At 44.7% G+C, this 15296-nt stretch overlaps 1 protein-coding gene across 1 annotated transcript in view; it reads right to left on the bottom strand.

The window, feature by feature from the left end:
- The window catches only part of ABTB3 (ankyrin repeat and BTB domain containing 3), a 287791-nt gene that overhangs the window by 46313 nt on the left and 226182 nt on the right, over positions 1-15296 (bottom strand). The window contains exon 5 of the mRNA XM_075008047.1: positions 2606-2771. Coding sequence (XP_074864148.1) covers positions 2606-2771 — 166 coding nt within the window. The remainder of the gene's footprint in view (positions 1-2605; positions 2772-15296) is intronic.

Below are 15296 nucleotides of genomic sequence, written 5' to 3'. Positions count from 1 at the left end.
ACAGAGACAAACAAGGTGGTCACAATGGCCAGATGCTGAACTCCTGCCCTGTTTTCTTTAGCAACATCTGAGCACCAGCATTTTTGGCTGAATTCAAATCTTTTTACATTTTCCTTAGAGGGCAGGGAAGAGAGGCTCTTCTTTCAGGCAGAGGTTTGGTGGATTGTTAGTTTTTGGGGCAGGTATATTTTAGTAAACCGAAATGGCCTGATACTAATGCTTGAGGCTATCAGGTGATAAGCATCCTCAAAGCCCATTACAATCACGGGCACTTGGCAGAATTAAGTCCTCAATCTACTGTTGTCCTTTAATAAATAAGTAAATAAATAAATAAATAAATCTGGGTCCTGATCCCATTACCCATGTGAACAATCCTGACTCTGCCTGGCAGCCCCACTAAAGTCAACAAGAGTACCTGGGTGAATATAAATCACTCTCAAATGGGACTTGATCTTAGTCCTATTGCAGTCACTCCTAAAAGTCCCCTTGGGCATTCATGATCCCATGGACAGGCTCCTAGTAAGCTCTACAGGATTGGGCCCTATGTCTCACAAAAACTGTGTATATGGGCCTTAAATTTTGGTAATCGGGGTAGAATTTTTAAAACATTACATAAAATAATACCCGACAGAATAATCAAATCAAGTTTAAAGCTACAGTTTGACAGAAAAGAATTAACAAAACAATTGCGGACCCAATCCTGTAAAACATATGTACAGAGTGATGCACCGCTATTGGGCTCAGTACGAACATAACAATCTGCCTGCACACTACAAGTGAAATCTGGACCCACTGAAGCCAAATGGCATTGTGCCACTGATTAAAATGGGGACAAGATTTCACCCTACGCCTTGCAGGATGGGGAGTAAGCCCTAAAAGTTCATATGAGATCAGCCCCATTCTGTGGCCTCCCTTACTACTGTTTTTACATTTGCTTTGTAGCTCAGGCTTGCTCTGCATTGTTGCATGAGATGTCTCACTTTGCTTGCAGGAGGAATGGATTTTTAATGAGCACATAATTAGCGCTCAACAAATAATAAATAACAAATGACACATGCAATTACCACAGAGGGGATATGTTTTTGGCAACATGAAAAAGTTGTTCTTTTAATATTCAAATCACTGGCGACTCAGTGCTGCAAGAAGCAGACTCACTTGGTACGATCTGGCAATGCACTGCAGCACGTTTAAACCAAACAGGACGTAAGCACGACTTTAAAGTTAAGTGCATGATTAAGTGCTTTGGTAGATCAGCCCATGTGGAGCAGCACTTTGCAGGACTGGGTCTTTGGATCACAGCAATTTTGTTCGGAAAAGTTTAAAGGTGTCGAATTATTTAAAAGAATAATTATTTAAAAATAACATATCATGCTAACCATGGAACGAACTTCATGATGTTAAAATAACAGTAATATTAGTACTTGCTGAGCACTTCATACTTCTAAAGTTCTTTATCAACATTAACTAGTTGATATTTTGAACAGTGTTCTATGAAACTAAAGCCATTAGAACTGTAACCCATATTAGAACTGTCTAATATACTTATTCCTGCTTCAGCATGGGGTGGTGGACTAGATGTTTTTAGGCCCCTTCTAGCCTTATGGGTTTCTGGTTCTATTATTTTATGTTTATGTAGGATTTGAAGGCACTTTACAATTACATTCAGCACAAGTGAAATGCAATCATCTCTGGGGTGAAAGCTGGCTCACCCCTGCCAAGCAGCCCCTTGCAGAACTGGAAGGAAAATAGTAACTTCTGGCTAAGGACACCAGGATCCTTAACACTTTTGCAGAGCAAATGGGAACATCGATTTTAAGGTCTTATAATAAAGATCCACCCACAGTAAACTGCATGGAACTCTACTTCAAAAGGACAAAACATTGTCTATGGCTGCTAAACTGTCAATATTTCCTGCTTTAGAACAGGGAACAGCCTCATGAGCATCACAGTCCAAAGTTTCCACTGGTGGGCAGTCATGGAGGCAAATTTACTTCTGGACAAAGCCATACACCTCACAGAGACTTCCCTTTTGTTTTAGTAATGCTTAGTATTTCCCATTTTATCTGTAAGTCACCACTCAAAAGATAAGATGACTAAAGAAAAATGAAGTATGGAGATTTCTGTTTCCAGATGGTCAGTTCAAATTGGGGTGTATTAAATTAGTGAATGAATATCATTAACACCCATGTGACGGGTTTGGTGGGCTATGTGAAATGCGTTGTGAACCTCAAACCAGTCTTTATTGGAAAGATGTCCACATCACAAAAATTAGCATCTTAATTCGCAGTATTATTCACCAGCCAGGGCAAACTAGGGATTCAGATCAACTCCAGGCATTCCTTTGACCTTTCCATGGTTTCTAATGAATTTAGTTAACAGAGTTTAAACTAACTCAGGTGCTATTGCTCCCTCAACACGATAGAAGAGAGTCCATAATTAACCTTAGCCTTAACCTGAATTTACCTGATGGAGTCTTATTTCAATATCAAGCAACAGGAAAAAAGGATGAAGTTAAAAGCCATCTGTTTATGGAGTTAGACAGCTAGAAGATTGTTTTCTTTAATAAACAGTCAAATTTCTTAGCTTTTAAAGTTAAATTGTGTACCTGTTCACTCATGCTGTTAATTCCATCCGGCCCCAGCAAAGATATGGCCTGTTTAACCAGATCTGTTCGGCCACAGTTCAGCATTCGGAATCCCAGATCCTGCTTGAATTTAGCTTCTGTGGCTACTGCATCCAGCTTTCGAGAAGCGCAGAAGCAGTCGTCGATTCTGTAAATGGTGAGAAATAGCTACATCAGAGGACAATCGGAGGACAGACTTCATCATTTATGACATCACTATTTCCGTTACTTTTGAATGATGCAGCCCCTCCCTCCACCCCTTCTCCCACTTACACAGTCACCCTCTTGATGTGCCTCTGAACCCGCTGCAGCACTGAAGTGCAGGATGTGAATTGCTAATGCAAGTTAATGGCATTGCCCTTGACTTATCTTGCATTGTTTACGTTGTTTAAGTCAGTGGAGAAAAGTAGCTTTTAGTTCATCTTTTCTATTTTCTCCTACTTATGTGTGTTAGGAGAAACGAGGTATATTGTTCTCACTGCAAGTTAGTTCTCTTCACAGAGCAAATGGTCCAAACTTTGCTGATCCCTACAAAATTCCCATTTGGAGTCTGGCTCTGGGTGGAGATGGACTTTAATCATAGATTCTTAAACAAAAAGCATGAAGCATCATTCCAATGGCTTCACAAATGATATGAATCCAGCTCTGCTAAATAGAACCACTCCCCAGGGCAGAAGGTAGCAACCCTGATGACAACCAGTGCGCAACAGAAGTGGAAAACAGCAATTTTGTCCAGGTAACCAGAACAAAAGCCTCCCCCTTTACAAGCAGTGACATGGAATCTTCAATATTCATATTGAGTAGTTAAGATATCAGCTTCTCAGGTGTGATTCAAAAGATCCTCAGGCAGCAAACTGAGGGAAGCTCAGTGTATCTACCTCAGATGGATGAATGGCTAGGTCTATCCAATTAGGATTTGAAGCTGCATATCCAGAGAGGACAGGCATTTCAAATCTGATTCTTACACAACTCAGCCTCCTCTCTTTAAGGAAAGGATGTATTTTCCTCTCATGCTGCTATGTATTTGGGAAGCGGCGGGTTGTGGAGTCAAACCCCTCAGCATTCTTTGGTTTATATTCTGCTGGACAGTTGTAAGAGGCAGCACCATTTCAGTTCTAAAGTTTCAGCATGTCAACAAGGAATGGTGCAGACAGGAATGAAGAGTCTAACTGAGGATCAGAAGGGAAAATGCCAGATGTAGATAAAGGAATATTTTTTTCTAATAAATTACTTAATACATATAAAATAAAAGTGATAATAGATCTTTGGCATCTATATAACAATTTTCATCATATGGAATATAGAATAATATAATAGAAATGGTGTACCTCTGCATAATATATGTTTAAGAGTTTTTAACTTTAGGTGTTAGCTGATAAACACCACCACCCGTTCCCCTAAAATTAAATCAATGTTTACAAAGAAAAGCTACAACAACAACAGAAATGATTACTTTTATCCAGGGCTATTTTTGTGGTGGTACGTTCCAGTACTGCGTACTGGCATCTCTGTACCAGTCCTCCCACCACGGCCAGGGCTCCCACAGTTTATGTTTTCAACATATTTAAAGGTGAGTCAATATCTCAATTTTAGCAGAGCATTTCTTAATTTGTCAAGCCTAACAGAAAATGGTCGAAATGACTAACAAAGAGATAGTGAAAAATTTTTAATATCTATTTGAAAACTCCAAAAGCATCTGCCACCACGAATTACTGCTTACATTAAAACGTTACATCACCTATTACACATATGTACATATAGCAGGCAAAGGAAACAGACAGCAGGCCAAATTCAAACCTAGCCTTCTCAGGCACAGCTCCACTGAAGTCGGGTTAGTTTGGTGCATGCAGGATTCCCAGTAGACAGCAGGTTTGAATTGCACTAAACACTCACACAAAGCAGTAAGGAGGAGTATAAGCTTCTCTTGCATCCCTATGGCTACGTCTACACAAGCCCCAAACTTCGAAATGGCCACGCAAATGGCCATTTCAAAGTTTACTAATGAAGCGCTGAAATGCATATTCAGCGCTTCATTAGCATGCGGGCGGCTGCGGCACTTCGAAATTGACGCGCCTCGCCGCCGCGCAGCTCGTCCAGACAGGGCTCCTTTTCGAAAGGACCCTGCCTACTTTGAAGTCCCCTTATTCCCATCAGCTTCGAAGTAGGCGGGGTCCTTTCGAAAAGGAGCCCAGTGGGGACGAGACACGCGGCGGCGAGGCGCATCAATTTCGAAGTGCCGCGGGTGCCCGCATGCTAATGAAGCGCTGAATATGCATTTCAGCGCTTCATTAGTAAACTTCGAAATGGCCATTTGCGTGGCCATTTCGAAGTCTGGGGCTCGTGTAGACACGGCCTATGTGGGTTAGAAAACCTAGAGGATGGAGGAGTGGGAATTAGTTTTTCCTCTCCAGAGTAGGAAGCTGGAACTTGGGGTCCATCTCCCTGACAGCTGGCCAGTGCACTGGAGCCAGAGGTTACTGTTACTGTTGACATAGGTAGGCCATCACCAGACCCTCACTCCTCTAAAACAAGGAGGCAGCCAGGAAAGAATGGGGTCTCTGCCATTAATAGGAATTTTTTGTACTACAGTGAGCTATATATCTATATCCGTATATCTACAGATATAGATATAGAATATATATATAATAAAATTATTCATAATAATAGCCACTCTGAGCATGCATCTACATCACAATGGCTCTGGGGGCTACACCTGGGTGGCCCATGTTACACAGCATTCTTTGCTTGTGGTTTCACCAAAATCTAAAGCTCTACCAGTTCCCATGACATGGTGATAAAATATACCTGAAGGAAAAGTACAGATTGAACCTCTCTTGTCTGGCACCCTCAGGACCTGCCCAGTGCTGGACGAGAGAATTTTCCAAACCACGGGAAGTCAACATTGCCCAACAGCATTACCAACACTTCCACCGCTTGCTGGGCTCTTAGAAGACATAGAGGGGTAAATGACAGTTAAGTAACAGCACAAACACTGAAAGCCAGGACTGGCGGCTGGAAACAAACTTTATGGAACCACAGGAAACTTGGCCACATCCATCGTAAGTGGTCGTCTGGCTAACTAAAATCATGCTGTATTACAGAGTTTGCCGGATGAGAGAGTTCCAGATTAGAAAGGTTCAACCTGTACAGAAATACCAACTGGCAGAACTTCCATATGGTGAGTATAAAGTTGATTAGAGAGAAAGAAAGAAAAAGTTCAGTGTGACTATTGATCATTCAATGCCTTGTGATGTCCTAGAGAGTATTCATCACTAGTGGACTGCAGCATCAATGGCTAATGGTTATTTAATTCTCGTTCCAGCTGCTGTAGGAGAGAGAAATATCTGCTAGAATCCCACAGCTATCATTGCTGGGTCCAACTGTATTTAATATCATGATTCATGGCCAGGATGAAAATACAGATAAATGGTCAAACTGAGGAGTAGTTTTTGGTTTTGGTTTGTTTTTTTTTTGAAGCAGGATGTGAGGAAGCGTAAATTCTTCTGAGGAGAAAATGTAATGAGTCTTGAAGAGTTCGAGTAATAAGTAGGCTGGGAAAAAGAAATTTAACAAGAATAAATACAAATAGTCTTAGACACTGAGCAATAATTGGGCAACACAGACACAGAAGGGGAGAGTGTTGGTTCAAAGGTAAAACTGCAGAAAAACGATCCATGGGTAGTAAAGAAGACAGAAATTAGAAGGAGAAGTGTAATATTTTAGAAAAAACAAAAAACAAACCAAAACACAACCAAAAGCAAACAAAACAACCCAGAAGCACAAACAGTATCAAACCCATTCCTGCTCTACAAGTCGTTCTATGGTTCCATTGAAATCAATGGGACTAGTCACACACATAAATGCAGCAGGACTAAGGTCAATATTAAGTTATAGAAGCAGAAGTTTAACAGAGCAAGACACTACGTGGAGGCAGCGCAGAAAGTAAATAGAAGAGAATGTAAAAATTAGACTGTGAGTGAGTCTGTACGTTGCATTCTACATTCAGGTAAAGCCTTAGGCTATGTCTACACTACAGAGATATTTCGAAATAGCTTTGCTAGCATCTATACTACACACACGCTATTTCGAAATAAATAGTGCCACTGAAGCCCAGTACGGCTTACTTTGAAATGGTGCTATTTTGTGTCTTACCAGTGCCTATTTCAAACTGGTCAGCCTTACTCCTGCATTGAGAGTTATTTTGAAATTGCTATTTCAAAATAGGCGCTATTAAGATACGAAACAGCACTATTTCAAAATAAGCCATAATGGGCTTATAGCTGGGTGCTATTTTGAAATACATTTTAGTCAGGTCTACACTACAATTTCAAAAGGGCTTGTTTAGAAGTTCAAGTTCGAAGTAACAAATTTCAAAAATGTACATCCACACACAGAAAGCGAATTGAATTCAACATCCACTATTTCTGTGTAGTGGCCCAGCACTTCGAAGGGAAGCGTCTACACACCCATGGCCCCTACTTCAAAGTAAGAGGCCAGGAAACGCTGTGAGTGGAGGTTGCATGGCTGACAAGCCCTTCTGGGGCCCACAGCCAGATGCTCCTTTAAAGGGCCCCTCTCAGCACGCACACCCTGCACGTGCTCAGGGCTGCCAGGCTGTACACAGCACAGCACACCCTTTGCACACAGCAGAGCCACTGCGGAGACCCTTGTGGATCCTCAGCAGCTCCCCAGGGAGGATTTCCTCCAGGCCATGGCCAGTCTGCAGGCAGTGCTGCCAGTGGCCATCCTCCAGCAGCACCACAGGGCCAGCTGCATAGGCCCCTTCCTGCAGGCCCTCTGCCAGGGGCAGTGGCTGCACCCCATCCCAGTGATCCAGTGATGCTGGGACTTTCTCACCAGCACTGACTGGTGGGACCACCTTGTGCTGGGGGACTGGGATGATGACCGGAAGCTGCACAACTTCTGGATGACCAGGCAGACCTTTGAGGAGCTCTGCCACTGGCTCACCCAGCCCTCCAGCACTGGGACACTAGGATGTGGCCCACAATCCCCCTGCACACGAGGGTAACCATTGCCCTCTGGAAGCTGGCCACCCCGGACAGCCACTGCTCCGTCGGACATCAGTTTGGGGTGGGCAAGGCCACAGTAGTGGCAGTCCTGATTGAAGTAAGCCAGGCCAGGGCCATGTACCCACTATGGGGGGGTGGCACCTGACAAGGGGTGACCCTGCACAGGGCCGGGGAGGGGAGCCCTGCATGGGGACAGGTACCACCCGGCCACACACTCATGGACGCATCTGTCTTGCACCCCATGCAGGTCATCCGGGCAATAAACACTCTTCTCCTCTGCTGGGTGGTCACCGTCAGGAACCTGGACATCGCCCCCTCTGGCTTCACAGACCTGGGCTTCCTGAACTGTTTTGGCATGCTAGATGGCATGGCCATTGCCATCCAGGCCCTGGACCACAGCTTGGGCACTTTTGTGAGCAGAAAGGGGCACTGCTCTGTGGTCCTGGCTCAATGTCCCAGAGGGGATGGTGATGATGAGGGTCCCATTACTTGAACCCTCATCCTCGCTCCCAGCTCTGTCCCCTGGTTCCCCGGGCAAGTGATGGTGGCACCTGAGGGTCCTCGGTGGCCACCTCCAGCTCCTCCTTGGTCTCTGTTGGGAGGGTGACAGTGTCCAGGAGGTGCTCCAGTGGTTGCACCTCCTTCAGCCTCAGGAGGAGGTGGAGCTTCTCATAATGGGGGCACCAGGTGGACCGTGCCCCCAACATGCTGGCGACATCCTGGGCTTGGCAGTAGGCCTGCTGGAGCTCCTTCACCTTTGTTCTGACATGCTCCCTGCTCCTGATGGGGTACCCCCAGCCAGTGAGGCCCCTGGCCAGCCAGTCATATGCGTCAGTGTTCTGTCATCGCACACCAGCCTTTAAGCAAGACCTCCTCCTCCCCCCACAGCATGAGGAGGTCCTGGACTTCCTCCTCCCATCCAGGAGGGGCCCCTTTTGTACTTGCACTGGTCAGTCTGCTGGGACCCATGGTTGGGCTCAACAATGGGCCCCGTGGGGGGCATCATGGGGCTCCTGGATGGCCATGGCTGTCACCCCAGTGTCTTCGGGGAGCAGTCTTGCAGCAGGGAGCTTGTGCTCCCCCTGCTTGTAGCCTGCTCTCAGCTTCCTGCCTGGAGCTGCTGTGTAGCTATGTCTTTACATACCACCGGCAGTGACCAGCGAGCCCCATCTGGGCTGGCCAGAGCGTCTCTGGGCTCCTATGGGCCGCCACCATGGTGGACCCACTACTTAGAAGTCAGGGGATGCAGAATTTCTACACATGTCCTATTTTGAAATTATACTTTGAAATAGGGTGCTATTCCCATCCCAAGAATGGAATAAGGACTTTGAAGTTGGGCCACCTTACTTTGATCGCTATTTCAAAGTAATGTATAACGTGTGTAGACACTCCACACTTAATTTTGAAGTAAGCCCTAATTTCAAAATTGATTTTGAAGTTCATTGCTAGCGTAGACGTGGCCTTTATGTGTAGTTGTGTTATTTCGAAATAAAATATTTTGAAATATCTTATTTCAATATAGGGCTGTAGTATAGACATAGCCTTACTTCCCAAACTGAGATGTAAGATTCAAACTCTTCTTTATCAAATAAGTTATCTGGGTGCTTTGACTCTTTGAGACTGCTCACCATGTCCTTCGTCTAAAATGCAAAATGGGAGTAACAAGTCTATGGAGTTTTTCTGCTTGATTATAACATCACAAAGCTTGTGGTAGATTCCATAATGATTGCATCTTAATATTTTAATTCCTTATAAGGACTAACTGGTATGTTTAAGCTCTTTGAAGCAAAAAATCATCTTTCATGTTCTGTGTTTGTACAGAACCTAGCTCACTGGAGTCCTGAGCCATAAATGGATTTCACAGGTGTTACCATAAAGCAAATAATACTAATAATTAACTTTGTTGACACTCCTTTTCTCCGGTGTTTGTTGAGTGGAAGTATTATACTGATAAATGTAATGAGTTCACTATGTAAATGCTTGCCAAAAATTATTGTGTTTTCACTAAAGGGGATGGTTAAATTAGTCCAGCAACAACCACTAGGTGAAGACTGAGTTTAATTATTGCTAAGGGTGGAGAAGTAGCTTCATTTTTTAAATTTGAAAAATAAAATCTTTTCTAATTATTGTATTCTGGACATATGTCAATATATGTGTCATTCTTGTTCGGGAAACAAGGAGGATAAATGAGTTACAGATACTGACAAACCTACTAAAGATGTGTGAAATGACACAATTTGTTTCCAGATTGAAATTTCAAAATACTTTTAGTATTCTACCCTGTTTATGAAGGCAGTGGACGTTTGCAAAATTTGGATAATCCCAAAGTTTACGGAGGGGATTTTTGTTTCAGGTTCATCTCTGTGAAGAACAGTTGACTCAAAGCCTTCATAACCATTATCATACTATATGCCGTCTGTCTTGTAACAACTATTTCATTACAGAACTCAAGCACATGGAATATTGCATCAAGTAAAATCAAAGCTTCTTCTGGCCCTGACACTGAAAAAGGCCTACACTTAAATAACTCTTTATTATTACTGGCCTCAGATATCAAGTAGGCAAAATAGGTTGAGCCTCACACCAGGAAACCCACCCACTGCCTTTTAAGTATTCAAACTCCCTTCGTCTTCTGGCCTAATCTGCACCAAAGCACTGCTGGATTTTGTCAAGGAGTTTGTTTGCAGCCACCTCCGGGGTTGGCATTTTTGTGCCTAATTATTGCAGCAGCCACCGCTGGGCATTAAGGGCTTAGTCAAAATTTGTGGGAAGAACAAGGACACTCAAGGAGAGAGCCATAAAAACCTACTCTCCTGATTTAAGAGGGACCATTGCTAATTAGGTAGAAAAAAATCTTATTTTCCAACTTGCTCTCTCCAAAGAGCTCCTTCAGCCGATGTATATTAAGGAGTAAAAACAAGGACAATATTTTTCACCCCCTATCCCCATCTTCCATTTATTACAATCTCCTCAGATTGTTATGCTGTGCTTTCCCTATGGGATCTGAGTGGGTTCCAGAATTAGAAAATTAAATAAGGAGACTAATGTCTACCAAATGCAGTTGCTCTTCATTTGTCTCTAGGGAGAAATTGTGTGTGTGCACGCATGGGTGGTGTGGAGTAAATTAACATGCCACACTACGTTAGAGAGGCAAGTTGGGGAAGGCAATACATTTTACCAGAGACTAACTTCTGCTGGTGAGAGAGGCAAGCTACACAATATGCTGTTTCTATTAAGGAAAACAAGATCAAAGTGGCACCTCTCGCATTTGGACTAGCATATAGGTTTATGCAGTGCTTATTTCCCATGAAAGAGTGCCACAGTGTAGGGTCACGCCCAAGGAAAGTCTCATGTCTTCTGTCCAGATGAGTTTGAACCCTGAGTTGGACAGTCCTATTACTCCTGAGGAAAAGAGCCATTAACAATAGTGATGGATGGTCACAGAGGACAAGACAGTCTTTTAGGTAATCCAAGCCCGGGCCACTTTGAACAGAAGGACTGAGATCTTTCAACTCAACTCCCTAGTGTGGGTGGGAGAAAGAGAGGATAACGTAATCAGCAGAGCACAGAGATGAGGTGCTCTTGGTAATCTGTGGTGCTGATGAGGCGTGCGGCTGCGTTGTGCACCTGCTGCGGTCTTCTAAAGGTTGACATTTTGACCCGCGAATTGAATGCATTGCTGTAATCCAGCAAGGCAGTGATACACCGTTTTCCTGGCCAGTTCATCAGCAGCAAAGCTGGGCCCTGCTCTCCCAGGGAGTCATAGATTGCAGAAGATGTTTCGTGTGGCTGTTGCAGTAAGTGAGCATAGCATCAGCAAGAAATCCAGACAAACTCCCAGACTGCTGACTGTCTTGATGATCTGTGGGTATGCATCCTCCATTGGCAGGAGCTGTACTGTGGTGCCTGATTCTCTGAATCATTTCCTGCTGCTCACAGGTGTAATTTCCACCTTGCTAGGAGTCAGCTTTTGCTAACACTTCTTTGTGTGTACGCTGATCTCAGCCAGGTGTTGGGATGACTGACTCATGCTGGTATTTTAATCTACTGTAGCCAGGGATGATAACACTGTTTCTGTTCCAAATCACTGGAGCTTTATAGCTTTCAAATTTTAGCGGGTATGGACAGGTCAAAGGGTACAGACTACAGAATTATCCAACCTGCTCCACATAACCCTCCCTCCACCAACTGTCTCTTTCCAGCAGGCTGCCACTGACTCTTTCCATATTCTGGTTTCCATGCTGTTCCTGGCTCCCTCTACCCACTCCCTGCCCCCAGCTATCTTTGGCTCGTCTCCCCCTATCATTCCTATGTAGGAGAGGAGGGATTGGACTCATTCACGCACACTTAACCTCACCAGCACAGGCAGAGAAATGGCTCATCTGGAGCCTCACAACTTGGTGGCTATGTTTACACCCGGGCAACCCCCTGGACTCCAACGGAGTTCTGCCAGAGCTCTGTGGGGTAACTGTCCAGAATGCTGCATGCTTACTGTGCACCAAGTTACTGCTGCTGAACCTGAAACCAGCTGACAGCCTGCATGCAGTTACTGCCTGCTATTTAATATGTACCAGTTAGTGTGCCAAAGAACTCAGTGCAAATTCACCAACCCCATTCCATCCCCACCTGAGCAATGTGTAATCTGGCCCAAGTCTATGACTGGGCTGTCATTTTAAGAGGTGCATCACTTTCATCATCACCATTGTCATCATCAACAACCATGGGCTCAGCGCTCATTGGTGACCAATGCCTCCCTCACTATTTCCTTCCATGTTTCCCTGTCCAGTGCAGAGTGGCTTAGTTTCTGTAGACTAGCTCCGCACCAATCTACTATATCATCTACCCATTTTCTGCGGGGTCTGCCTCTGCTATTCGAACTGTCCATTATGCCGAATACCAGGGTCTTGATTTTCCGTTTGTTGTTCATTCTGCAGATATGCTCAAATAACTGTAACTTCCATAGTACAACCTTGTGCAGTATGTTCTCTTTTGGCTATATCTTCCTATATAATTCCTCACTGGTGATCTTCTGCATCCATCCTATTCTCAGGATCTTTCTATAACAAATTCTCTGGAATGCCAATATCCTCTTCTTTAAATCTTTCGTTATCACATCTGTACAACATGCTGCTGAATACACGTTTTTAAGATACTCAGCTTTGTTCCTAAGCTAATCACTTTGCCTTTCCAGCTCTTATCCATTGCCTTCAAACTCACGCTTGCTTTTGCTGTTCTAGTCACTATTTCTTTTTATAGTCTAAATCATACGTTATGTTGCAGATACGTGACTTCCCTACATTCTCTAGTCTGATCCTGTCTACGCTGATCTTCCTCCCTGCTTCCATATCTCCAGAAACCATCATCTTCCCTTCGTCATTTAGCACCTGCACAGTTCTCACTACCTTGTCTTCATCCTCCTTGATAACTATACAATCCACGAACCTCAAGTTGTTGATTCTCATCCTGTGCGCAGATATCTCTGCTGTCCCTTCCATGATCTTGTTCATCACTCTCTCTAGGTGCACGATGAAGATATTTGATGATATCGGATCTCCTTTTCTTGTCCCTCCACTCATTCTAAGCCAACTTCCCAACTCTCCGCACGTTCTCACCACTGCTTCCATATTGCTGTCAATATCCTTCAACAACTCTGCTATCCACTCCGTACAACTCCAACACTGCCCAAGTCACTTTCTGATCTATATTGTCAAATGCCTTCTGAAAATCGATGAAGCAATAGTAGATGTTCTTTCATCGAGCTTTCTCAGCTAAAAATCTTAGCGCTGATATCTGCTGTATGGTACTTCTATCTTTGATATGTTGTGCTTCCCACGTTAAGTACTGTCATATTAATTACCACTTGAGGACTTTAAATGAAAAGTGGAACTAGGTGTTACTAAAATAAACCAAGCTTCCCTAGGAATGCAACAGTTAAAAAAAAAACAAAACAAAACAACACGCACACAAAATGTCCAGGACTTTGCCAGCATGACAAACGTGCTCCTTAGAGCGTGGGCACATTACAGAGTCAGCATCGCTGACAAAAGTGAGTTAGCTCTCCAAAAATCATGAAATTGGCTTGAAAAGGATGAGAGTTTAAAATAAATGGGATCCTTTAACTTTTCTTTCTGATTTTTGAGCCATGAGGGTCAGCTTTATTCCACAACCATGGCAGAGATTCTCATATAATCACAAGACTTGTGGAACTGGCGTTTTAACAATAACACTACTTATTGCAAGACTTGTGGTAAAATCATGGGAGTTAGAAAGACTGCAGAGCCATGGGTCCTGGATATGGTGGGCCCTCTCGCTCATCCTCTTGAGATTACACCATGAGACAATCAGTAATGTCCATGAGAGGGCTCGTTAGCTCTCATCTCACACAAGGAGTGGTACAATCTCGGCAGCAATGCTTGCTGGATAGAAAGCAGACAGTGGAGGTAGGTTCTCATATGTCCTTGGGACAAAAACAAATTCCCAAGCAGTCTGCCATAGCTGCGATGTGTGAGTGGGTTCCAAAAACAGCTGCCAATGAAGCACATTACAATAACCCTGATCAGACAGGCCTGCCAACAGCAATTCCAGACTCCAGGACAGAGCAGTGGGCCCCTGCCCCACTCCCTCAGGCAGAGCCAAAGCCTTCCAACCAGAGAAACCCCAGGAGTGAGCCCCTGGTGGCCAGCTGCAGCCACGCCTCCCCTCTCCCTTTCCCCACACCCAACCTTGTGGTATTTGCTATTCAGCTGCTCTGGAATCTGCATCAGGCATATTAAAAGTGTATTTGAACAGATGCTTCTCCCTGAAGCAAGTTGGGTCTGGAGAAGGGAAAGTAGGAGGCAGCTGGCCCAGGGCCCCTCTGATGTGGGGGTTGCCTGCTTAGGGCTCTTCAGGAGCGGCAGGAAGCTTGTGGCTCTGGCTGAAGGAGAGGCATAGGGGTGTTCTCATGACTCCAGCCAAGTGGGGTGGAAGGGGAGAGTGCTGGTGGAAGGAGGTGGGGGCTACAAGGGGGCTGCACCCACCTACCCACACCTGCGGCCTGCTTGGGAGATTTAAAAGGGCCTGACTGGCTGGGGTTCTCTGTGGCAGTGGTCAGAGCATCCAAGGTCATTTAAATCACCTGTGCCCCTGGGCAATCGCCCCCTTTAAGCCCTCCACCCCACAGTAACCAAATATCACCTAGTAGGCATGGACCACTGTGGCAAGGTCTGCCTCTAGGAGAACAAATCACAAATATTGGCTCTCAGATGTGAGAGAACCCGCTCAGGACCATCATCAACCATGTTCAGAAATGATTCCTCCTTTCAGAGCTTTGTTGACCTGGATAGAGAATGTGTCACCACCAAACACTACTTAATTCTGGTCAGTATTTAAGGGACCCTCTCTGAGGGAACCGATTTTGCTAATTACTGCCTCCTGTTAGGGCTGCCAACTTTATACTTGCACAAAACCCAACACCCTTGCCCCACTCCTGCCTTGCCCCTCTTCTGAAGCCCCACCCCCTTCTGAGGCCTCACCTTTGAGGGCTCCACCCACTCACTCCATTCTCCCCCTCCCTCTGTCACTTGCTTTCCCCACCCTCACTCACTTCCCTCTTCTCACTGGGCAGTCTCAGGGGGCTACGGTGTAGGAGAAGGTGAGGGGTC

The sequence above is a fragment of the Carettochelys insculpta genome, chromosome 1, assembly GCF_033958435.1.
Source record: "Carettochelys insculpta isolate YL-2023 chromosome 1, ASM3395843v1, whole genome shotgun sequence".
NCBI classification, from domain to species: Eukaryota; Metazoa; Chordata; order Testudines; family Carettochelyidae; genus Carettochelys; species Carettochelys insculpta.
The sequence above is the reverse complement of the archived record's forward strand: the minus strand, read 5'-3'. Positions and strand labels throughout refer to the sequence as shown.